Here is a 25662-nt window from a genome sequence, read left to right on the forward strand (position 1 = left end):
CTGCTGCCTCACGCTCAGCCGCTGCTACCCGCATCCCCAGGTCCTTCTCTGCCTTCCCAGCCGCTCTCCCCCAGGCCTGTAGCGCTGATCGGGGTTGTGTCCCAAGGGCAGGACTCAGCACTTGGCCTTGTTGAACCTCATCCCATTGGTCTCAGCCCGTTGGTTCAGCCTGTCCAGGTCCCTCTGCAGAGCCTCCCGACCCTCCAGCAGATCGACACTTCCTCCCAGCTTAGTGTCATCCCCGAACTTGCAAAGGGTACATTCAAACCCCTCCTCCTGATCATTGATAAAGATACTGAACTGAAATGGACCCAGCACTGAGCCACGGTGAACACCACTTGTCCCAGATCTAATGCCACAGCTGCGGAAAAGACTGCCACCCGGGCTCAGCGTGTACCTATTCTTTCTGAGCCAAGGCTGGGCAACCAGCAGAAGCGTGCTGACGAGCCAAACAGCATGGCAACCTCTCAAATTTGGCCATCAAAAATGCTGCCCCTTTATCATTAATGGAGTAAAATGCATGGAAGGAGAAAAAGACCACAGCGGCTCAGATGACGGCATGTGTCTTACGGCACAGGAAGCTGAAGTGACATTGCAATTGGAAAAGGATATAGGATCTTCATAGAGAAATGCATGGAAAAGCATTATCCATTAATTTGATTACCTATGGTATAATTTGTTTAAAATATGTATCATAGTTAATAAAAGACTAAAAGAACTAGAAAGAACACTAAATTTACATTTTATTTCATTTATCTTTGAAATAAAAATGAAGAAGTTTTGCTTTTATTTGTGGAGAATGTAACAGGATGTTTATTGTTTTGCGTGGTTCCACTGCCCCGCCACCACCCTCCCAGCCCAGCTCGGCAAGCGAATAAAAACAGTGTAACTGCTGAAATACCTGTAAATGGGGTTCTGAGTCCAGTTTGAAACAGCCTGAAATGAGTTTCTCCAGTCAGGTATTGTGGAAATTGCCACATGGCGGCACCAGGACAAAAATCACCTGTGAGGATACTAGAGCACAGTTCCAGCTGTGTGGACTGCGAGATAAACACACACTCTGCATATCTGGGGTAGAAAACTCATGATTGCGACTCCCTGGAGGATGTTGCTGCAGAATCTGCTGTAGAAAGGCACCCATCCATCCCCTCACCACTAAGAAATGGGCAGCAGTTTTCAGCCCACACCAGACAGATGATCCTTTCCAAAATACAGCACTGAAAGCTGTCGAATAAAACAGCGGTGGACTATAAAATTAATCCAGATGCAAAGCTGTTTTTGGAGACATGTGGCTGCCCTGAATGGCAATCTACATATTATCCATACGGAGGACCCTGAGTCGACAGGGCTCCTGGCTGCCTCTTGCTGCTACTAGTGCTATTGAGACCACGGCCACCTTCATAGCGCTGTCAGATCAGCGTAGGGCTGGCAGTGAAGAAGACACAACTTTGTTGTCAAACCTACCATGGAACAAGCAAGTACCTGGCAACCTTTTCCCCCAGTGCTAGGGAGACTCGTTCTCACATTCAAGCTACTTTCTGCTTCCTTCTGTCAGGGGATGTCCAAAAGCAGAGACAATTGCTCAGGAAGCCTCAGGAACCCTCTTGTTCAAGCACATGCATGTCTAAAGCTAGCATTACTAAAGAGTGTGAGAAAAAACTGAGACATTTCAGCCCACTAAAAGCACCAATAGGCAGCTCAACACCTGAAGCACAGAGACATTTGCTTCCCAGTCTGATCCAGCTGAAAGACAAATTCAGCAATATTTAGCCTTAGGCTGTTGCACTTGGGGTTCACACATTTATATATGTAGTTAGGAGCAAAATATCTATTGACAAAAGATCTAAAATAAAAAATATACTATAAAATCTTTCTTCTGCAGTTTTGCCAGTAGTTGTTCCTGCTTTATTAAACCTTATTCTTCAACATTTATCTCCTCTGATCTGCTTTATTTTGCAAACATTTAAGCTAAAATGAACTATCAAGAAAAAAGAAGCAGTTGGGTACAAAGCTTCAGAATAAACATCTAATAGAGGATTCACATGCTTTAGATGTGTGCGTACACACACGTGAGTAAAAACATCACTTATTTTCAAAGCTGCCTAACATCACATTAGTAGTAAAATAATATTTACTCATGCTTTTATATGCTTTCCTTGCATCAAGAACCTACCACAAGTCTAGTGAATGATAGAGGATAGATTAATCATGGTTCTAGATAATCTATTTTCACTTCAACGTTCCAACTTATATTGATTTCGAGTGCTAGTGTCTGCTGTTTGAGCTATCCACGCAGTGAAAATGAATTGCACACCTGAGCAGAAAAAATATATTTGCTCTCAAACAAGAGCAAGTAGGAAGCTGCCTGTTTTGAAGAAAGAAAATCAGCAGTTCCTTCCCTTCCCTACTGCTGATTTGCAAATGGTTCACGGTAATGGAGAATGTTGCATAAATACATTTGTGCTGTGCTAGGCATAGGACTGAGGTTAAAGGAGGGGAAGTGGGAGCACACAGCATAGGAAGGTCTTACTGGAAAGATATCAAAGATAACATTACAGTAATAAGATACATAAAATGCCATCTAACAGCTGAATGACACGATCATATCACCTTATGGACACAAGGTTTATTAGGTTTACTGCCTGGTTGGTAAAATGAAGAAAACCAGCTGTGGGGCCCAACTCTTGCTGTCAGTACCACATCTTTCCTCTCTAGCATCCTTGCCAATTCTGATGATTTTGATTGTCTTTCAATTAAATGACAACTTAAAATGTAGATTACAGACTTTAAAGTGTACCACAGAGAGTGCTCAGCCTCAGGGCAGTCAAAAGCAAAAGGTAAATACACAGGTAACTAGAGGCAGGGGCTGGAGAAGGGAGGACTCAAAAAAAAAAACCATCAGATCTTTTCTTCCCCCTTGAATATGTTGTGGTTGAAGAATGACAGCAACTGAGCTTGCCCGTAGATATTACTGACATTTGTAACTGGGGCAGGGCAGACAACATTTGTATGTCAAGACAGCCTCTTCAGAAGTTGCTGATGGGAACATTCTGCTTAAGTGGATCCAAGAAAAACAAACCCTGAAGTCACAGGAGCTTCACAGACTTATTTGTGCTCAGGGACAAAAGATCTTTAAATTCCGGTTACAGAATGATTTGAAAGCATACACAAGTTTGCTCCTCAAATACATTACATTTCTGTATCTTCCACAGGCTTAGAAATCAGGAAATTGTATGTCAAAACTGGATGACTTGTCTTTTTCTCGCTTGATTCTTCTGAACTATTTCCATAGAAACTTTGGCTTCATACAATGGGATTGGTTCATCCAGCTGAGGCCTGAAATGGAACAATATGTCAGAAGCTTCGGATGAGCATGCTCAGATCAACAAAATTATTGCAGGACTACTGCTATAGACTTTACTTTCACTATGTAAACTTTACTCCTTAAACAAAATAAAGGTTTTATGGCTTTGCTTGGGTTCACAGAAGAAGGGAAGAGCCCTAAAGCAAACAGGAAACAGAAGTTAATTAAAAAATATCCTTCTTACAGGGGGTAAAATAAACCGGTGGTGATGGTGAGGCTTTTGCTCAACAATACTGTTACCCTGCATTAAGACAAAGGATCTTCCATTCCCACCCCATTATGGGAGTCTTCAGATCTAGCGAAGCCATCACTCTCCTCAGGACTATTACACCTGTCATCTTTTACAGCTGAAACCATTTCTCAATCAGACAGACTGCAGAGCAGCCAGATGTATGCTATTCATCTACCAAGAAAAGAATATGCTGCCTCTGTTAAATTTTGACATACAGCATAATCATAGGGTTTACCCAATTTCCTTGCGCTTAGCTGGCTTTATTACTAGCAGAAACAGACCATAAGCTGCTCCATATGAACTATGTCAGGCACCTTTTCCTGAGCACCCCAATATAAATCTCTAGCACAGTGCTGGCAAGAGTTTTCTACTTCTAATGTGGAATTAAAAAAAAAAAAGAAGAAAAAAAATTAAAAACAAACAAGAAAAAAAGTGAAAAAAAAAAAAAAAATCTCATCTCTCACCTGAAAACACTGCTTGATAATTTCTCCATTATGTCTTCCAAGATGCGTATCTAAGAGGACTGTCAAGGTAACAATGTATCTACAGATAAATCTTCTATAATCACCTTTGCTGACAAGAATCCTGAACTGACACAAATCCAACAGGATTGAGGGAAAATGAAAATTAACCTTATTACCAATCTTTTGATCAGATTTATCCACTTGTCTATACATTGGAAATGTCCTTTCCTCAAATAGCACGCAGATATAAGCATGGAAAATACACTTTTGAAAAATAAAGAACAAGGGTTAAGACTGACAAATGCAGACTGCACGAGTACAACATTAACTGATCAGAATGGCAACTGCATTTTTTGTGCAGAAGGAAGATGACAGACTTTGGCACCAGTTAACCATCACTACCATTCATACAGACATCCAAGGTAAAAATCAAAATAAAGCTGGGAACATAGCAGAGTCTGTAAATTCTCAGAGCATCACTGTGTATCTGTAAGGGATCGTTGAGTTAATGACCAGCATCCATGACAATGCAACAGACGGGGTTGTACTTAGTCTTTATATGAAACTCAAAAAAATAACGTTCCTTCATTTTAAGAGCAATCCGGTTAATATTTGGAGCTCAAGCCATTTTAAAAAGCAATCGCCGTGTGATTTCTTCAGATACTAATGCCATATGCTCAAGAATTTCACAAGCTACACAGATGAAAAAAAAAAATCAAAACAGATTTTTCCTTTCAGTTTTAAAGCCTGTTGTGATAAAACGTGATGTTATTAAGAGATACCCCAGAAGATGACAGAAGAAACCTTACTGTTTAGTCAGCTTATTTTTTTTGTGGATAACTACTTGGCAAGCATTCAACAAAAATGCCAAACTATAAAATGATACATGATAACCTTCATCCCATAAATATTCCTTAGTGTGCCTGACCTTGGTCGATCTATGTTGCAGTCCAGTGGAGGAGGGGAGGACATCTTGCAGTACAGTTAATCGTTTCACAAATATAATGACTTAATCCTCACCTGCCTCTGCTGTTCTGCTAGACTGCAAAAGTGATTCAGCAGATCTCAATCTGCAGTGCAGTACAGAACAGGGAGGGTTCTTAAAGGCACGAAGAGACAGACCTGGCGTTACTTGAAGCGATCCACTGAAAACTGTCATGCTGCTAAGAAAGGTCAGGGTCCAGCTGCTTCAGAATACATGCAGGTAATGCAAATGAAAGGCTTTCCTCTTCCCACACTCACATCTTTGCTCAATAAAAGTTATGCACATAACACTGCAAATAAGGAGAAGGTTATGAAGCCAAAATATTTTAACTTCCACAGTTACACTGATTGCATTGAGATTTATAGATGATGCATCTAATGACCGAAAGGAAAAAAAGTCCCGAAGTCATCTGCATGATATGAAAGCTTATTGAATGAAATCTTTAATTAATTGGTTCAATCTTGGACCAAAATATGGCATTTTCTCTAGAATGTATGTTTTCTATTTCAGCACTGTTTAATGAAGCCTGCAAAGACATATATTTAGAAGGAATGCAGAGACTAGCTTAAAGCATGAGCGTATGTTATATTTTACTTATACCGTATGCTTAACTTTGCTGGCCTTTGAGCCTGTGATTACGCGACTGAGTAGAAGAGAACCTATTAGTTTGTTTCTTGGTTATATTTCCATCCACTCATAATAGCAGTAAGTATTCAAAATAACAATAGAAAGGATATAGAGATACTTCCCTTGCTGGATATTGGACAAGTTCCATATCTCATCATTCAGAAAGGAGACTGTGGCCCCTTTAAGAAACAAGGAATGGCTATCGGGAGGATCCAGCTTAAATAATTTGAAGAAAAATATTATTTAGTTACATTTTCCTATTAAAAAATAAAGGTTACATCATTATTTTATATCGATACTTAAAATAAACAAAACCCCATCCCTTGCCCATTCTTAAAACATAACAAACTTGTAATATTTACAGCTTTAAATGATAATTTTCTGACTTGTCAGAAAATAATACCCTGAGCAAAATAGGTCCTTTAAAATTTGTCACTACAGCCAAGCCATTAACATAACTCAGTATCATCTCATAAAAGAAGGCCCCAAAGTTGTCCCAAAGGAAAATAAAACCATGTATTATTAATGATTTATACGTCTCCTTTTCTGGATGTGAAAATTTTCTTAAGGGAGAACTGATGTTATTTAACAATGGGGAACCATTCTGCCATGACAGAAGCTCAGACAGACAGACAGACACATACACACAGTAGTGCAAACTAACTTAGTGACACTGTCTCTATACCTGAAGGTTTTTTTCTGTTGTTATCCAGTGTCCCCTGACACCCAGAAGAGTAATGATATCGTGCTTATGAGGCAGCAACTGTGGTTTTGAAGTTGATTCATCTTCAGCGCTATATAATTTCACTGAGGGGAGAAGAACACATCCATTCAAGCTCAGAAGAAAGTTCTACTCAGAAGGCAATGTCCACCTCTTCCTATACAGAAAACCATTATCTTGGGATTCTTTAACAGTCCTGTGTCTTCAGATACAAATGAGTTGCAATATATGCATACAAATAGACCAAACAAAAGGCAGCTGTTTAGAACAGCTCTATAATTAAATTATGCTGTTAGTCCCACCAGAACATCTGAGAAAGTAGAAGACTAAGGCACATTTCCACACATTCAGTGGAACTCTAAGAAGTCCTTCAACTACTTCAGCTAAAAATAGTTACTTCAGAGTCTTCAACTATTACGTTTGGTTCAGAATACAGGTTGACAGTGCTGGTGATTGTGGTGTCATTTTGGTATTAAAATAAGGCACCATAAACAACGATGTCACAGTCCTACCCTTTAAGCACATTTTTTTCTTTTCAGTTTTTAAATAGAGGAAAATTCCAGGCGAATTTAGCAACAGACGAACAGTATTAGATGCTTCCACTAGAGGGTGACATGAGGAGATCTTAAAAGAGGTCTTGCTTAAAGAGATCTATTGAATTAAGATACATACATACATACATAAAATTGCATGGGAATAAGCAACTAAATGTAATCCTTTGAGGTGATATCGCCTCCACTTATTCTTTCCATGCAATACAATAATAATAAAACCCCCTAACGGTGCTCTGAAGACCAGATTCTCATTAGTTACCTACCTCCAGCATCTAGAACAATATCTACTCCCAGGCCACCCGTTTCTTCCAAGCAGCTTTCTGCCACATCTATCTTTCCATTTGACACATCTATCACTCTAGCTAGAAAAGAGCAGAACATTTGGTTAACCACAATAATGAAGCAGAGTTTAGATTCAGAGCAGAACAGAGTTTCTTGTTTTTATAAGTATTAAAAGAAAGTTTGCAGCCATGTAAAATAAAACACCCTAGCCAATAGCTTTTTTTTTTTTCATTTTCCAACACAGTGCAAGATCAACACCAAAAAAAAAAGTATGTATTTTCTTAACAAGTGAAACTCACAAATCTGCAGATCGTTTCCCTTGCTTTCATTTTGCAGAAGGAAACGAAAACCCATTCTCCCTGGCACGACGCACTGTCTCCCAGTACAAGTCAGAAGTAAACATGTAAATATACAGTAAACTCACTTAGAAGGCATTGACTTGACTTTTCTTATTATTCCAGCAAGTCTTTTAATCTTATTATATCCATCATTTCTTTAAAATAACACTTATCTCACAGCATGGATAAACTTATTAATCTATTACTTCCTGCATGATGTTTTTAACCTCTATATGGCTTCCTGGGTCTTTCGGTAAATATTTAGATGCAAGTACTTGCATCTTCTCTCAAAATATTTCTAAACTGAAAATCACAAATACATTTTCTGCTTATGTATCTGTGATACCATAATTACAGATGGTAATAAAGATATAGCACAATATTGGGAATAACTAGGGCAGAGAAGCAGCAGCTCAGATGTTTAGTTTTGTTTCATAATTATGAGGTAGAACAAACATTCAGAAACACAACAGGCCAAAGACTTTCCAGCAAAATGACAACTGAAGTAACGTCAAACAAATGTGGAGGCGTATTTCCAAAGTGTAATGGGATAAACTCAAATCCGCAATGTGTACTTACCCACTAAAGGCTGCCGTATCCCTTCTTGAATTTTATCACGGGGGTAGGAAGGAAGGAGAGAAGAAACATTGCAAGAAACTGGTCATTAAGAACAATATTAACTAATACTAAGCTAATGCTTTGGGTTTGTTTTTTTTTTCCCCTTCCAATCAAATCATAAGATACATTCAAATCATAAGTCAACCACTCATTTTCTTTACTGAAGTCCAATTATCTGGCTAAGAGAATACACATGGTCGTAATTTAATAAAGATGTCACATTAATTTAATAATGATAGTAACATTCCCCGTATGCAAAGAAAACCTCATAAAATCCTTTCCTTATTAGTTTCTTCAGTCAGGAAGTTAAGGGTTTTTTTCTAAACACAGCATTTTGACATAGTATAGAATTCCGTATATAGTTTCACTTTTTGAGAATAATTCCAATTTAATGGACTCAAATCCTGACTATCAAAAAGAAAGGTAATAGTTAAATGAGTTTGGCTATTTCTTTATTTCTGTCTAGCAAACACGTCCAGCTCTATTATTCAATACAAGAGTTCAAACGATATGCATCAAAATCCTGTTTAATTTCCTTCCCAGCAAAATGCTGTAACAATTTCTCTCCACTGTGGAAAAGGCTGAGCAACAAGTTATAATATAACTTTCTACAATGCTTCGTCATTTCTGCAAAATTTCTCACAAAATTTTTGTAAATTAGATCACTTCCTTCTTCTGCGACTTGCACAACTTCTAAAGTAACATTCTGACTGGCAAAAAGCCTTCAGTTTCTCTCTTCTTTCACTGCTGATCAGAAGTAGAAATATCAGCATTTCCACAACTTGCTAGCAGAGCTTACTCTCACTTAGTAAGTTCAGCTACAGAGTTTAAAACCTGCCAGGCAAAAGATCTGCTATTTGCTTTATTTGAACACGCTCAAGAGGGCCATGAAATCACTGCTGAGTTCTTACCAGGAACCTCTCCACTGAAAGCTCAATATTGGTTTGAACAAAAAAAAAAACCCAACAAACCACAAACAAAAAAAAAAGAGAAGGGGGTAACCTAGGAAACAGAAGAAATGTGCGTCTATAAAATCTTTTTCTTCTGTTCTCTAACAAAAATGCATCACATGATAAAAGTTTTCCAATTTTAATGCCCCATATTCAGAATATTACATAAATAATCTCCTTCATACTATTATTATATTTATTCAGAGATTGTTGAAGACTTGTGAAGACCTCATCCTGTTGGTCTAAGTATGAATCCTTAAACATGAACAGGAATCTCTACTCCAGCCACTGGAATCACATTTATTGGAAAAAGAAACCCAAACAGATCAAAGAACTCCAAATCACAAAAACAGCGGCTTTTTGCCTCCACACTCAAACTGTTACTCTTTTTTATTGCTGTACCCAGGTTATATAACTTTATTTGAAGTAAAATTGCAATTAAACTCTTTCCCTAATGTATATGTTCCACAAACATTTGCAAAACTGTTGAACTCCTACTGTTATAAAACAAGCACATACATGAGCAATATAAGTGATGGCCTCTTCATTGCAAGAGATGGTTATTTCTGCCATTTTATGAAGCAGCTAGTTATGCCATACACTGAGAACACAAACTGCTGCTCACTGACAACTGGGAGTCCTGCTAAAACGTAAACAAAACAAAAATGCACTAACACACAAAACTTGTACTTCGGTTACTCAGAATATTTATTTTATATTAACATTCATATAACTCGGAAACACCAGCAAAAAGCAAACCAGAGTCATAGAATAGTTTGGGTTGTAAGGGACCTAAAAGATCATCCAGTTCCAACCCCCCTGCCATGGGCAGGGACACCTCCCACCAGCCCAGGCTGCCCAAGGCCCCATCCAACCTGGCCTTGAACACCTCCAGGGATGGGGCAGCCACAGCTTCCCTGGGCAACCTGTGCCAGTGCCTCACCGCCCCCTTGGTAAAGAAATTCCTCCTTATGTCTAGTATAAATTTGCCCCTCTCCAGTTTATACCCCTTGCCCCATGTCCTATCACTACAAGCCTTTGTAAAAAGTCCCTCCCCACCTTTCTTGTAGGCCCCCTCCAGGTACTAGATATATAATAATACAGGCAACCCAAAGTCATATTCTTATGTGCTGACAGGACTATGATAAAAAAATTAACTGCAAAGTCCTTGCTCAGCTAATGAAGTTTTCATATCATCAGCAAAATATACCCATAAAATATTACAAAACAAAATTTTTGGTCTTTTGTATTTTTTCACCCTGTAACAGCTGGCATAACAAATATCTACATCTCAACAGCATTCACAAAACCGCTTTATGTTCTTAAGTCTGTAATGTCTGTGATGACATCAAAAAAGACTTCTGAAAAAGGAAAAGTTAAAAATAGGGTCTTTTTGTAAAGTTGCAAAAAAAAAAATAATCTAGATAAATAAGTCTGTCAGATCTTCGAAGAAATGATTACATTCCCAACACAAAACTTTGCAGTTCCCAGTTGAAGACTATTAAGGTCAGACTGTAAAAATGTCTTTCTCCCTGCCCTTGTGTAATAACCTCGGCACAGCGTTTCACTTCCTGCTGCATTATCAGCACTCCAAAGCCACTACTGGAAGAACTAAACACCCACTTGGTAGGCTGGAAGTGAATCACTCCCCAACACTGCAGATGTGTGTGAACATGCAGTCCCAGAATGCACGTGCACACTGTGTTGTCTCTGTGCTTCCACTGCCAGTTCTGTTCTCGGGAGCCAGAAATGAATTAAAATTGACAAGAACTCTGTTCTTTCTTGTGTCTAAAGAGCAGCTCTCTGGCTTGTTTCATCCCTCTGCTAGCTTACTATTCTTGAGCCAGCAGGGAGAACACAAGGACAATACTATGTGCACCTGCATATCAGCAACGCCTGATTTTAGTTAGTCACTAAGAACAAGAGAGGAGATCTGAAAACTGCTCTAATTCTCCATGTGGAAAGCTAAGATTGCTATGCAAAACAACAAAGGGGAAGGGAGTCAGAGTCAAGGACAGTTAACCTTGACATTACCTTTTTAATCAGATCTTATCTTAAGCCACTTATATTTTGATTGATGCAACTGTAATATGTGTAGACGTGGTAAGTGACTACACAATGCTTTCCCTGACACAGGCATTCTTACAAGAGGCACAGCTACTCATACTTCTTTGAATGACATAAAAAAAATCATATACTGAAAAATAATCTTGCTGATTACACTGTGGCAATCTGCAATTCGAGGGGGAAATATCAGACACTACTTTTAACCTTCTGCTTACCGCACAGCAAAGTTTATGGACTGCACTCAAAATGGACTTTGCAATGCCATTCATTACTTTAAAACTGTCTGAATCAATAAATATTCTACTTTCTTCCACTCTGCAGCATTAAAATAAGTTTGATCAGGAAAAATACTAGTAGCTTCTACATAAGAGAATCTTCCCATGGTCCAAACAGCACTGTTACTTTGAGGGGAAAACCCCAAAAAACTTAAGTATCAAAGAGAAGAAATGGAAGAAGTCATAGATGAATGCAAGTATTATGCCAAATACAAAGCTCAATTCGAAAATAGGAAAATGCAGAGCCTTTGCACATCCAGCTACAGTTACAGCAGTACTTGAAACTGAGCTGCCACACAGCCTGATAAAATACTATTAAAAGCAAAACGAGTCTGATTAACACCATATCTCAAGTGTACAATTACATATGAACTCTGGCTCAGGTACCTAGATTACATGCCATGATAGTGATAATTTAGCAGTGGTTCTTGTTCATAAGAAACAATTTCATAAAATGAAAAGACTTCTTGAGTAGTTAGGTCAAAAGTCAGCCCTCAAGCACTATTGTGTGAGACGGAAAGTACTGAGAGACAGTCATTACAATTTCAATGAAGAATAAAAATGCCATTAAATACATCTAAAACTGAAATTAAATATCTATGGGGTACATAATAAATTATAAAACTATTTAACTAGACTGCTCATAAATCCGTATTTCAGTTTTCACCTACTAAAATAAGTCTCTAGGCTAAAAAGAAAAAAATATATTTTGAGACATTCTTGAGCATAAACTTTAGCACTGAAGGATATAACTTACCCACAGGAGACCTAAGCCTCTCCAGGTACTGTTTATCTTCAAGACTGTGTGCAGTAGAGATTACTTTGGCTCCTCTGTGTTGCGCTAACTGAATAGCTATTGTACCAAATGGCTGTAGAAGAAAAAAGGTACATGGATTTATTTACAACAACAATTTGATGTTGATTAAGAAAGATTATATTGCAATGGACACTCAGGAGAAGTCAGGATAATATCCAGAAATAACTTACTCCTTCAAAAAAACACATCTGAACCAAGAATTTGAACATTCAGAGGATCTGCTTCTGTTTTAAGGAGGGGCAAAAAAATCTTTTAATTGATAGGGAACCTCTGAACAAACTTCTAGTAATTAACTAGTTTTCCTCTTCAACAAAAAAGCTCAGATTGCCCCTAAAGTAATGCCAAGTCCCATAACTGCAGTTAGTAACTTGTAGCTTTGGGCTTGCTTGCTTGTTGAAGGAAGAAGCACTACCAAGGAAAAATCCCCAGCCACATTAATGTTAATGAATCTAGCTGAGGCAAGCACCACATCTTCATTAGCAATAACGATTGCAGTAATGCAAATGAAATTATTTATATCTAAGAGAAGTTAAAAAGCAGTGGTGGGAAACAAATAAAAAATTAAGGCACTTTCTTCCAGTTATACCTGAGGGTTTAGGGTAAAACAATCTCAATGTGAAACACCAGAAAAGCACTACTTCTCTTCCCTACCCATGCAACATGTAAAGGACTGTATGCTTGGCTCAGTATCTTACGTGGGAGGGCATTTCCTATTAATCCATTAAGTTAAGGGCGTTGCCAGAAACAGAATACAAGACTTGATAAGCTTAGTATGTGGTAAGAAATCCAATCATTCTGGCGATAAGCCAGTTATTTATGGCAGAAGTAATCTTTCTGTTCCAAAATAGTTATTGTACAGTTGTTACCTACACTTGCTCCATCCATTACAAGGACAGTTTTTCCAGGAGAGACTTGAGAAAGGTAGTGTAAAGCTGTGTATGCTCGGACACCATCACGAACAGTCCCGGCTGCTTCAACCCAACAAACTTTTTCAGGTTTACGAACTAAGTTTTGGGGAAACACAAACAAACAAAAAACCCAGATAGGAAAAAAAAAAAAAGCAGCAAATCCCTGACATTTCACTCAGAATTATTTTTTTAGACTTCATCGATTTCTAAAAAGTGAAAGAAAATTATACAAGTCAAATAATCTACGGGTGTAATTATGATCTATTTCACAAAGGCAATATTCCAACGTTGTGGCTCACAACAGTGTTAGCTCAGCTACATGGAGTCAAAGTGGGAAAGGCAATTGTTATTCCAAGAACCATAGAAATCGCTTGGGTTGGAAGGGACCTTAAAGATCATCCAGTTCCAACCCCTGTGCTATGGGCAGGGACATGCCCCACTAGATTGGGTAGCTCAAAGCCCAGTGCAACTTGGCCTTGAACACCTCCAGGGATGGGGCAGCCACAGCTTCCCTGGGAAACCTGTGCCAGTGCCTCACCACCCTCATCAATTTGCTTCTGCAGCACTCTTATGAGCAAGTTCCAATACAGTATTTAAACAGGAAAAACAGTAGCTTGGCACAAAGTAAGCTACTGAAAGTAACATGAAACCAGAAATATTTTCAGCTGTATAGTTGCTGTAATATAGTTGCTGTAAACAGCGGTAAGGCATCACAGACACCTCAGCTTCATTTTGCTTGATTTGTACTTTTAAGCGTTAGAAAGAATAAACCTTATATTTTCATCTCAATGAGTCCATGACTTATTGCGCAAAAACTGTCATAGCTAGTCAGGCGGATCTCATCTTCAAACAAGTCAATGTAAATAATACTTCTTTATCTCTCATATGTATTTAAAAATCAGGGAGAGGATATTTTACTGTATTTTATGCAATAAATGTAGGAATTCAGTTTTGGTATAAACAAAGTTAAAGGAGCCACCTCATAACTACATAGGCTGAATTCATGGACAGTCACAAAAACAAGATACAAATTAATACAAGCAAAGGGTAGCTGCTCAAAGTAAAACAGCAAACCACTGGGAGAAGCACAGTCATTCCCACACTTAGTACTCTACACACTGAAGCACTCTATGCCCAAAAACCAGAAGCTGGAAACTCTCAGTAACTAAAAAAGCTTCAATACTAGTTTTCCCCCGATCATCATTCCCTGAAAATATTTTTCTCCAGCTTCCAGTCTGGCCATTTTATTTAATCTGTTAGTCTGGTGATAATCCCAGACTGAGTCAAAGTGAGGAAAAAAAGAGAACTTCTCATTTAATTTTGTTGCAGATGAGGTGAGGAAAAAGTAGAAAGACAACGAAGCAGCAAAAAGGGAAGTTAGAAGGGGTGAGCGAAAGAGTCAGCTTGTGTGGTTTAGACAAAAGATTAAGCAAGAACAGTAAAGAAAATGCCTTGAGAGTACCTAGCATTCAAAGCTTCTTTGAACAGGTGGAGTCGACAGAATATTTGAGTGTTGCTATATAGAACAAGTTTACCCAGAGGTCCAAGTTAATTAGCTCCCTAATAGAAAAGATAAAACAAAGTCTAAAGATACAGTAAATGTAAATATTAGCAAACTCTATGAGCTACGTACCCAAACAATGCTCATGAATTAGAATAACTTCACAAAGACCAGATTCTTCTGAATCCAGGGGCAAAATTCCTGAGAAAAAAAGTGAACATAGACATTTCATTTCAAAGAACCATACGTTATAACCAAAACAAGCTCCTAATGAAATTTCTAGTCCCGCATGTTCTGTGGTTCACTTGCCCTTGTCAGGTTTATGACATGTTAAGAAAACCTGGCTAGGTAACAGCCTGTAATCTCTATGGGCACAGTGCTCAAGATGTTTCCAAAGGTGCTATGAACAGCATTTTGGGGTTTAGGAGACAAAGAATGGGGACACTACTGAATGCTTTTTGCAACTAAAGTTTTGTCAGGTCATGTCTGAACTCATTTCACGCTGCTCTCGCTCTAATGAGTGCTCCTGTTTCTACTCTGGGCCATGGCTAACAAGAAAATCAAGTTCTTGTGTTGCAGATGGGCACAAAACAAACCACACAACAGATACCTCTACTCTTCCATCCTGATGCCTGTACATGTTTTGTTAGCAAAGGCAGCAAAAAAAGGGACAGAAAGAAGCAAAGGAAAACCAACCAAGAATGTGTGAGTCTAAGTTATAAAAAGCTGGAATAGAGAAGAGGAACTGAAGGGAAAAAAAAACACCCATGGAAGACAGAGAAAGCAAATACAGAACAGGCAGAAGTAAAACTACACCCTGGCCATTACAGTGCTTTTTTTCTCCATGGGCCAAAGAAAGATTCCTGAACAGTAGATTCTGGCATTCGATCAGTTTTCTGTATACATGCACCCTTGGTGATATATGTCCTTGGCGAAACAATCCATCCTGTCCTATATATATGTCCTTGGTGAAAAAAACCATCCCATCCAAATCTTATACTCCATTTAAACAAAAGCAAGAGCTTTGGCTTAAAAATCCTCAGCAAATTTGGCTGCTATTTCCAGTCTTTCACAATTCCTAGTAAAATACAACTACCCTATAGGGCCTGTATACATCTGCAGATCTCTCAAGGATTCCCCTACAGGATAACAATAATTAGTCTAAAGGAACTGTATGTGGCAGCTACTGTGCTATTAGGAAATAATGCAAGAAGGGCAAGAATATCAGAACAGAACAAGCTTTCTTACAATATCAATGTCAATTCTGATTGACTTTCATAACTTAAGCCATCCTCTAAACCTCCAATTTAGCATGCAAAATATAAGCATCTGTGAAAGAATGTCCCTAAGAAACATCTCTGCTATCCTAAAGAATCATGCATATTGTGACAATGAATGCAATACCGTCTTTCAAACATTGAGAAAAGTCTCCTTATAGTAAACAAAAATAGCCTTAGCACCTAAACCAGTTTGCATTCTAACACCTTACTATAGAAAAAACAAAACACAGAGTGAATAATACATGAAGACACAGATGCAAAAGTTCAGGAACAAGCCACATTATCTCCTAACACTCAGGATGGTCTCTAAGGAGTCATTATACATTGCTGTCAACTCACATCGATTTCAGGATCTCTAAAACCATTCACAAAACCATGACCCTTATACTGTGGGAAAGACACATGACATCTTAAAGAACTGTGCCCTTTAGCGTACCTCATAATGCTTACAGAAGCTCCAACATGATGCATAGACTTTTATTTGATATATGCTATACACACGAAGCATTTGACACAAGCAAAAATTATGATTTTTCAACTCATTTGTCAGAAATACTCCATATAGCATAGGGCTTGAGTGCAACAGGGCACATGGAAGAACCAACACACAAACTGGTTAACCACCAGTAAATCTAAGCAGATACATTTATATTTAGGTTCACATTTCCTAGTACTGGCAGCTAATTTAAGACTCAGAATATTTTTCCCTGCATTTACTTTAATGAGGAACATGGCATAACTGATTGCTGAAAGATTCTAAGAGCAACAAATAAAATCGACTGTTCCTTGACAGTTGAAAAGAAGTCAACAATGCATCTCAAAAGATTTTTGGCTGATCTGAGGTTTTACTACTGTGTTTCTTTTTAACCAACCAACCAATTATGTATAAGAGAATACATTAAAAAAAAATTTCTTCTGGAAGATTAAAGAAAAACTTTAAAAGCAAGAAACAACTCTTCATATGATTTTAGGAGTAGATTAATGATTTAACAAACTAAGTAAGGACAGCAAGCACAGTAATATTCTTGCATGAAAAACAGTAGACTCATAAATAAGGATATCACCACATTATTACTGTTAAAGTCAGTAACGTGTATATACCAGGACTATACTCCTTGACAGAAAATCAGGCTTCTTTGTAAAATTAAAGTAGAAATATTTCACAGAATCACAGAATAACCAGGTTGGAAGAGACCCACCGGATCATCGAGTCCAACCGTTCCTATCAAACACTAAACCATATCCCTCAGCACCTCGTCCACCCGTGCCTTAAACACCTCCAGGGAAGGTGACTCAACCACCTCCCTGGGCAGCCTGTTCCAGTGCCCAGTGACCATTTCTGTAAAGAATTTTTTCCTAACGTCTAGCCTAAACCTCCCCTGGCGGAGCTTGAGGCCATTCCCTCTTGTCCTGTCCCCTGTCACTGGGGAGAAGAGGCCAGCACCCTCCTCTCTACAACCTCCTTTCAGGTAGTTGTAGAGAGCAATGAGGTCTCCCCTCAGCCTCCTCTTCTCCAGGCTAAACAACCCCAGCTCTCTCAGCCGCTCCTCATAAGGCCTGTTCTCCAGCCCTTTCACCAGCTTTGTTGCTCTTCTCTGGACTCGCTCCAGAGCCTCAACATCCTTCTTATGGTGAGGGGCCCAGAAATGAACACAGTATTCAAGGAGCGGTCTCACCAGTGCCGAGTACAGAGGGAGGATAACCTCCCTGGACCTGCTGGTCACGCCGTTTCTGATACAAGCCAAGATGCCATTGGCCTTCTTGGCCACCTGGGCACACTGCTGGCTCATGTTCAGTCGGTTGTCAACCAACACCCCCAGGTCCCTCTCCTCCAGGCAGCTTTCTAGACAGACTTCTCCTAGTCTGTAGCACTGCATAGGGTTGTTGTGCCCCAAGTACAGGACCCGGCATTTGGCCTTGTTAAACCTCATGCCATTGGACTCAGCCCAGCGGTCCAGCCTGTTCAGATCCCTTTGCAGAGCCTCCCTACCCTCCAGCAGATCGACACTTCCACCCAGCTTAGTGTCGTCCGCAAACTTGCTAAGGGTGCACTCGATGCCTTCATCCAGGTCATTGATGAAGACATTGAACAGGGCTGGACCCAGCACTGAGCCCTGGGGAACCCCACTTGTCACTGGCCTCCAGCTGGATTTTTGACAACTGTAAATTTTGTGACAGTTTGATATTAATAAACACAGGTAACCAGACCATTTGCCAACAGCTTATTTTCCTTTAAATCTGCTCATTCATTGACTATGTATAAACTCAGAGCAACAGTAACTAGAAAGTGTGCTTGTTTGGAAAGATTTGCCATAGAAGAAATATTTCACTCCTGTCTTTTGCTTTTCTAATACCTATATTGGATGCATAAGTTTAAACAGCTGTTGAAAGGGAATCTTTGATATTTCAGTATTTGAAGAAGTGGGTCTTCTTTCTTTTAGGGCTAAAAATGTTTAATGCTGGTTTCTTCATCTTCCTATTGCATACATTTAATTCTGACTTTTCTGTATCTGCATTCGCAAACGTTTCATATTCAAGAATTAAAAAAATGCATAAACCAGAAATCTCTGGCAAAATAAATCAGCTTCTCCATGACCTAAGTGGAGATTCCATTCACTTAATGTCAAAGTTCCTCTGAAGTAGCTCAGCTTATTCCAACTACTTACTCCATATCTGAATTAACAAGAATGGAATGAAGTCCTAGTTCACAAAAAGCCCTAACCCTCCCACAGCTACTTAGAACATTGCTTAGACCTCTCAGGTCCGCTGACATATTTTCAGAGGGTTTCTTTCCCTAACTACTTACTCAAGCTGTATTCCTTCAGCTACAACAGAAGGTGATTGAAACACAAATACTATTTTAAAATATTAAACAGATATAGCATATGTGAGTAAGATATTTAACTAAATGAGCAATACTGTTCACAATAATGATACTATTCATAATTCAAAGTTAACTCACATGCAAGACTAGAAAACACCTGGCCATACTGTTCTGCTTTATTAAACAAAGCAAAGCCACTTCTGTACACCATAAAATGGATTATTAATCCCCAACTGTAAGGATTACACCTTCTGTGGTGTGTAAATAATGATAATCACACATCTTATTTCATTAGATTTAACTAATGGTATGAAAGATCTCCCCAAAGTTTTACCAGGAAAAGAAAAGCCCCGAACACTTTTCATGTGATTTTTGACCTGGAAGTCTGTTTCAAACAACAAAAAAAGTAAGTGATTACCACTTGCCTTTCTGATGGGCTTCTCTGACAATAAATGTCACAGCAGGATCATAAAGTAGGGGATCCCTGTGGTTAAGTTAGGGTGGAAACAAGTCCACTTTCAAGAACTCTAAAAATGAGCGCTCTGGAAAATGAGCAGCTTGAATCAGTCTTTCTTTTTAAAGTACGGCCTTGCATTTAGCAGAACACATGAGTATGTGCATAGCTTTTGGCAACTCGGAACATCCAGCAGAACTGGAGAACCTGCTTGAATATTTAAGTTAGGACCACTCTTGATCTCTTTATTCAAAGAGGGATCAATGAGTAGAAGAAACTGCACCGTCTTCAGGATGCTTGAAGAAGAGATTCATCACTAACAGTTAAAAGTATATTTTTATATCATCCTCAAGAAGGCAGGAAATAAAAGCCTAGACTTTGTATCACCCACAAGAATCAGAATATATGTACTGAATACAGCAGGATGGTGTTATAAGTACAAGTAATCATGTGTGTATTCAAATGGTAGCCTTTAGAACACTCACTCCATGTGGCTAATTGGACCCAGGTGTATTTTCCTAAAGATTTAGTGAATACAGTAGAACTATGACAAAAAAATTAGCTGGGGATCTGAACTTCCATTCTTATAACCAAAAAACTTCCCTAAGAAAACACTTTTAGAATAGAATTATCTTTTATGAGAGTTTATCCACATGCCATTAGCTGAATCTTCAAAACCACACATATAATTGTAGCTTTAGCAATGATTATAATCTCAGCCATTCATTACAAAAAAATTACTGTGTTGGTTGATAAGGCAAACGAATATTAACTTACCCACCACTTCATCATGTGGCTGAAAGAAGGTCACCTTTCTTCCAACTCACGAAGAATATATGAAAGGGAGGAAAAAACGAAGATAATGTTTATAGCTAAAATTGAACATATATTTGAAAGCATGGTTTCTTGCTAGCTCACAAAATTAAAAATATACCCTGCTAGTGAAGAAACACACTTTTTTCTATTAAATACCCACACAGCAAAGCCAAATGTTTAATTCACTAAACTCTGGCACCGCATCCACAAAGAGTTTTGTGCAGCATCCACAAAGAGTTATGTGCAAGTACATACACGTATATGTGTTTGAAAGATCCAGGCTTTAAACTACACATCAAAGGTAGAAGTGAAACATCGCTTAAATTCCTGAATGTTACTTTGTCTTTAATATTCCAACAAATGTTTTTACAAATACATTAAAGACCGTTATAGCATGTGAAGGTACTATCTTAAGATGTCAGTATATTTTATTTTGAAAGCTGTTGTGCATTAATTTCATTTTTTTTAACTCTGAACAGATATGCGGGAGTTACAGTTCAGTTTCACTTCAGTATCATCACTGACTTGTGGGAAGCCTTATTAAGAAAGCAAATAGTTCCTGCTACTAAAGGTGTATTATACAAACAGTATTTATTTGTTCTGGATAACCAGACCTTAACTCTTGCTCCATACCCTGACAAGACAATCATACTAACTTACCTTCCAATACAACTCCAGAAATTTCTCGACCAACAGGTATAAGCTCCTTCTCCAGTTTAATTTCTGACAGGAGCTAAGTGAAAACAAGGGTTATGACATTCTTATTAAAGTTCAAAACTTGCATATTTATTATACTCTTAAAGCGTTGGGTACTCACAGTAAGAAATTTGGACCATAACCAAAATGTTATCTGGGGTAAAAAGGTACACTCATTCCCTATTTAATATTAAACCCTCTGCACTGTTTTTCTGTAGTTAAATTTAGAAGTATATAAAAAAAATGAGTTATTAACAGCAAGCCAAACTAACTTACAGTCAGTATGCAGAGGATGATAAAAGGGATTTACTGTAAGAGAACTCAGAAATGGTGACTGATCTTTCTCCATAAATTAAGAACCATATGACACGTGCTTTTTATTTAGAGAGATATGCAAGAATACCACATCAATCTTGTGCTGTTCCTCAGCAGCACACCCATACCCCCAGATGGCATAAATGGAACTGTGCCAATCACCAGCAAAGGCCCTGGCTTAGCTCTTCAATGGAAACTGTAAACACCTCTAACTTTTATTAATTAAAAAAAGTAAATACCTTAGTATCTATCCAGCTTAGTGCACAGGCTCTAACTTGCACTTTCACATCGTTGTCTCTTGGAGGAGGAAGGTTTTCCTAGGACAAATTTGCAGGCGTTACATTATACACTGCAACATGAATGTGCTAGTAGGATCTTTTCAAGCTCTTGAAAGCGCTTTTCCACAGTCTTTGGTTTAGATCATTTTGTAGTCAGAATAAGATTTTCTTTTCAATGAAAAGGGAACTGATATCACAATTGATTTACAATACTACTTTGACTACACGTATATCGCTATTACAAGTTGACCACTTACTAAACCTCAACAGATGCTAACATTTTTTTATCTGATGGAGGTTTTTTTTCCTGCAAATTAAATATCACACCCTCACCTGAAACCAGTGATGTGAAGGAGATGTGAATGCATATGAAGCCAGGGTTCATTTTTCACACCTAAAAAAGTTGTTTGTAGAATATGAACACCAAAACTGAATAGACATCTAGAACTTGTCTTGCCAAGTGCTGTGTGATGATGGCACAATACACCTCTTTTCATTTACCTGCCTACATGCCCAAGGATTACACCAGTCCTTTTTTAAGTCTACAGAACAGTTACGTGTTTCAATTCCCCTGTGGCGTTCAGCCACTCTCTCTTTGTCACTCAATGATTAATAATGCTATTATGACCAGAACTCACTCTTTCCTGGAAGACAAATGTCATTTCCTCTCCAGGTGAATTCTGCTGACAGTACAAGGCCTTCATAGTGATCTGAAAAGGACACAGCAACTAAACTGTAATATGTGCAGTATCTATAGACAGAGAAAACAAGTAACCAAAGCTTTATTTTACTGACCAGTGTGTAACTGATCTTCAGCCTGGAGAAGGCAAGGCTTCAGGGGGACCTTATAGAGACCTTCTAATACCTGAAGGGGCTACAAGAAAGCTGTGGAGGGACTGTTCACAAAGGCTTGTAATGATAGGACATAGGGCAATGGGTATAAACTGGAGAGGGGCAGATATAGATTAGACATAAGGAAGAATTTCTTCACCATGGGGGTGGTGAGCCACTGGCACAGGTTGCCCAGGGAAGCTGTGGCTGCCCCATCCCTGGAGGTGTTCAAGGCCAGGTTGGATGGGGCCTTGGGCAGCCTGGGCTGGTGGGAGGTGTCCCTGCCCATGGCAGGGGTGTTGGAACTGGATGATCTTTAAGGTCCCTTCCAACCCAAACTATTCTATGATTCATTCTGTAACAGTGATTGTTGCAAGCAACAGAGGGCCTATGAGTCCTTCCAGCAGATAAGTTCTAAATCAGATCAACAGATAAGACAAGATATAGTGTTATCTGCAACAGGACTGAGATCTACCGCAAAAGGCAATGAATGAAGCATGGCATTTGCCAAGTGGTGGTTCTGTGCAGTAAATGGGTTGTTTGCCACCTAGGCAAGCAGGCACACACAATTCCACTAGCTCAGACAAAGGCAGCGCAAAGGACAACACAACCCTCCAGGACGAAAAGGAAACTTACAGAGGACTTCACTGAAAAAGCACAACTTGGGTTTTCAGTTCTCCTCTCCCAGCTTGGTGCACATTGTCCTTATCAAACAAGAGCCTTTTGGCAGGGATGAAAGAAAACTTAAAAATGAGGTCTCCAAGTTACAGGAAAGAAAGAAAAGCACAGACCAGTGAGGGGTGGGAGGGTGAGGAGAGGAGAGAGGAAGGAAAATCATAGAATATGATTGCCCTAGGATACGTGTTCCAGTGCCTCACCACTCTCACGATGAACAAATTCTTCCTTATGTCTGGTCTAAATCTGCCCCTCTCCAGTTTATACTACTGCCCCTAGTCCTATCACTACAAGCCTTTGTAAAAAGTCCCCCCCGCCAGCTTTCTTGTAGCCCCTTCAGGTACTGGAAGGTCGCTATAAGATCGCCTCAGAGCTTTCTCTTCTCCAGGCTAAGCAAACCTAACTCTCTCAGCCTGTCCTCATATGGGAGGTGCTCCAGCCCTCTGATCATCTTCGTAGCCCTCCTTTGGACCCATTCCAACAGCTCCATATCCTTCTTATGTTGAGGATTCCAGAACTGGAGCAGCACTCCAGATGAGGTCTCACACGAGAGGAGCAGAGGATCAGAATCCCCTCCCTCGCCCTGCTGTCCACGCTTCTTCTGATGCAGCCCAGGACACGTTTTGCCTTCTGGGCTGCGAGCGCACACTGCTGGCTCATGTCGAGCTTCCCATCGACCAGCACCCCCAAGTCCTTCTCTGCAGGACAGCTCAGTCACATCATCCCCCATCTTGTACTGAAACCGAGGATTGCCCCGACCCCGGTGTGGGAGAGAGAGGGAGGAAAGGGGAGAGGAGGCGGGGGGAAACGACGCGGCCACCACGGTGCCCCTGGCAGTCAGCACCGACCCCCGCTCGGCTCGGACAGGCTGGGGGCGCTGCTCCTGCCTGTGAGAGCACCGTGAGGTGCTCGGGGTCCCCAGCCCCGCAACGCCCGTGGGGAAACCCTCCCGAAAGCCCCCCGGGAGCCCGAGGGCCGACGGTTGCCATGACAAACCCTGACTTCCGCCGCGCTCCCGCCTCACCGCCCCGCGCCGGCCCCGCCAGGCGCCACGGGAGTGCCCCATTGGCCATAAAGGCAGAGCTCTGATTGGCTGGGGCGCTGTCACTCGGCTCAAGACGGGGCTCCCATTGGCTGAAGCGGCTGTCACTCTGCACAAAGCGGAGCTCCGATTGGCTGAGGCGGCTGCGGAGGCGGGAGCGGGCGCCTCCAAGCGGCGCGCGGGGATGAGGCAGCCCAGCAGGGGCCGCGGCGCCGCCCCGCGGGTGCCCCGAGCTGGGGGAGCGGGACGGAGCCGGGACACGGGACACGGCCGGGGCGGGAGAGAGGAAGGGAGAAGACCCCCGGCCTGAATTACCTTGGGTCAAAGGAAATCATACAATCGCTTGGCTGGAAAAGACCTTTGAGAGCATCGAGCCCAACCGCACCTGCCCACTACTGAAGCACATCCCCGAGCACCTTGTCTCCCTGTCTTTAAAATCCCCTAGGGGGATGGTGACCCCACCGCCTCCCTGGGCAGCCTCTGCCTGGGCCCCAAAGCCCTTTCGGGGAAGAAATTTTTCCTGATGTCCAATCTGAACCTCCCCTGGCGCAACTTGAGGCTGATCCCTCTCGTCCTATCGCCCGTCGCTTGGGAGCAGAGCCCAGCCCAGCTCCCCCCCCACCCTCCTTCCAGGCAGCTGCAGGCAGCGCCGAGGTCTCCCCTCAGCCTCCTTTTCCCCAGCTGAACAACCCCGGGTCCCTCAGCCGCTCCCCATCGCGCTCGTTCTCCAGCCCCTTCCCCAGCTCCGTTCCCTTCTCCGGACGCGCTCCAGCCCCTCGATGTCCTTGTACTGACGGGCCCAGCGCTGAACACAGGATTCAGTGCCGAGCCCGGGGGCACCATCCCGGCCCTGGTCCTGCCGGCCGCGCTGTGTCTGACCCGAGCCAGGATGCCACTGGCCCCTCGGCCACCTGGGCCACTGCTGCCTCACGCTCAGCCGCTGCCACCCGCACCCCCAGGTCCTTCTCTGCCTTCCCAGCCGCTCTCCCCCAGGCCTGTAGCGCTGATCGGGGTTGTTGTGTCCCAAGGGCAGGACTCGGCACTTGGCCTTGTTGAACCTCATCCCATTGGTCTCAGCCCGTTGGTTCAGCCTGTCCAGGTCCCTCTGCAGAGCCTCCCGACCCTCCAGCAGATCCACGCTTCCTCCCAGCTTAGTGTCATCCCCGAACTTGCAAAGGGTACATTCAATCCCCTCATCCTCATACAAGAAGCAGGTACTATTATAAAAAGTAGATTTCTGATTTAAGCTTAAGTAAAGTTTCATCTAAGTAACTGTGTTCTTTGAAAGCTAGACAGAACGTCCCTCTGACAGCCTGTCTTCCTTTGGTGTTTCTTCAGACTCTGCTCATTCTCTGGGGCCGATAACGCCCTGTGCGCAGTGTGATCTGTGCCGAGCGGCCGGGGCTGCTGCATCCCCTCTGTCTGCAGCCTCTCCCACCCCCGGTGCGGGGTCAGGCAGGGCTGCAGCCGGCTCCGAAGTAGCGAGGGATCTGGCTGATGCGAAGTACATACGACATTAAGATCACGCCTTGGAAAGAATAGAATATGCATAAGGTTTCTGGGAGAATTGATCCCTATGCATGTGAACGGGAAATCCATCCTGTCCCAGCTCTTGTCTCGCTGCACACGATGGATGGAGATCGCTCCCTCGTGTTTCCCAGCCCTGTATAAAACTCCGAAACGAGCCTCAGAGAGTATCGTTGCAGGCATTCTCGGTATCGATCCAGACCATCGACAAAGACATTGAC

General features: G+C 41.0%; 1 protein-coding gene across 3 annotated transcripts; it reads right to left on the reverse strand.

The window, feature by feature from the left end:
• Nucleotides 1–807: 807 nt before the first annotated feature.
• CRYZL1 (crystallin zeta like 1) lies at nt 808–23904 on the reverse strand. Of its 3 annotated transcripts, none has more exons than XM_069871926.1 (14): nt 23869–23904; nt 22005–22076; nt 21328–21405; nt 20738–20810; nt 20039–20083; nt 14836–14904; nt 13165–13298; nt 12235–12346; nt 8147–8170; nt 7211–7309; nt 6358–6479; nt 5780–5888; nt 4061–4107; nt 808–3336 (listed from the first exon to the last, which is right to left on the reverse strand). In XM_069871926.1, exons 2-14 carry the CDS (start codon nt 22068–22070, stop codon nt 3322–3324), a joined length of 993 nt encoding a protein of 330 aa, XP_069728027.1. In that variant the 5' UTR covers nt 22071–22076; nt 23869–23904; the 3' UTR covers nt 808–3321. The 3 variants fall into 3 exon arrangements, with proteins under 3 accessions (XP_069728027.1, XP_069728011.1, XP_069728020.1); XM_069871910.1 differs by having other exon boundaries at nt 811–3336; nt 4061–4106; nt 5783–5888; XM_069871919.1 differs by lacking the exon at nt 8147–8170 and having other exon boundaries at nt 811–3336; nt 4061–4106; nt 5783–5888.
• Nucleotides 23905–25662: the final 1758 nt, after the last annotated feature.

This window comes from Phaenicophaeus curvirostris, chromosome 1, assembly GCF_032191515.1.
Source record: "Phaenicophaeus curvirostris isolate KB17595 chromosome 1, BPBGC_Pcur_1.0, whole genome shotgun sequence".
Lineage (NCBI taxonomy): Eukaryota > Metazoa > Chordata > Aves > Cuculiformes > Cuculidae > Phaenicophaeus > Phaenicophaeus curvirostris.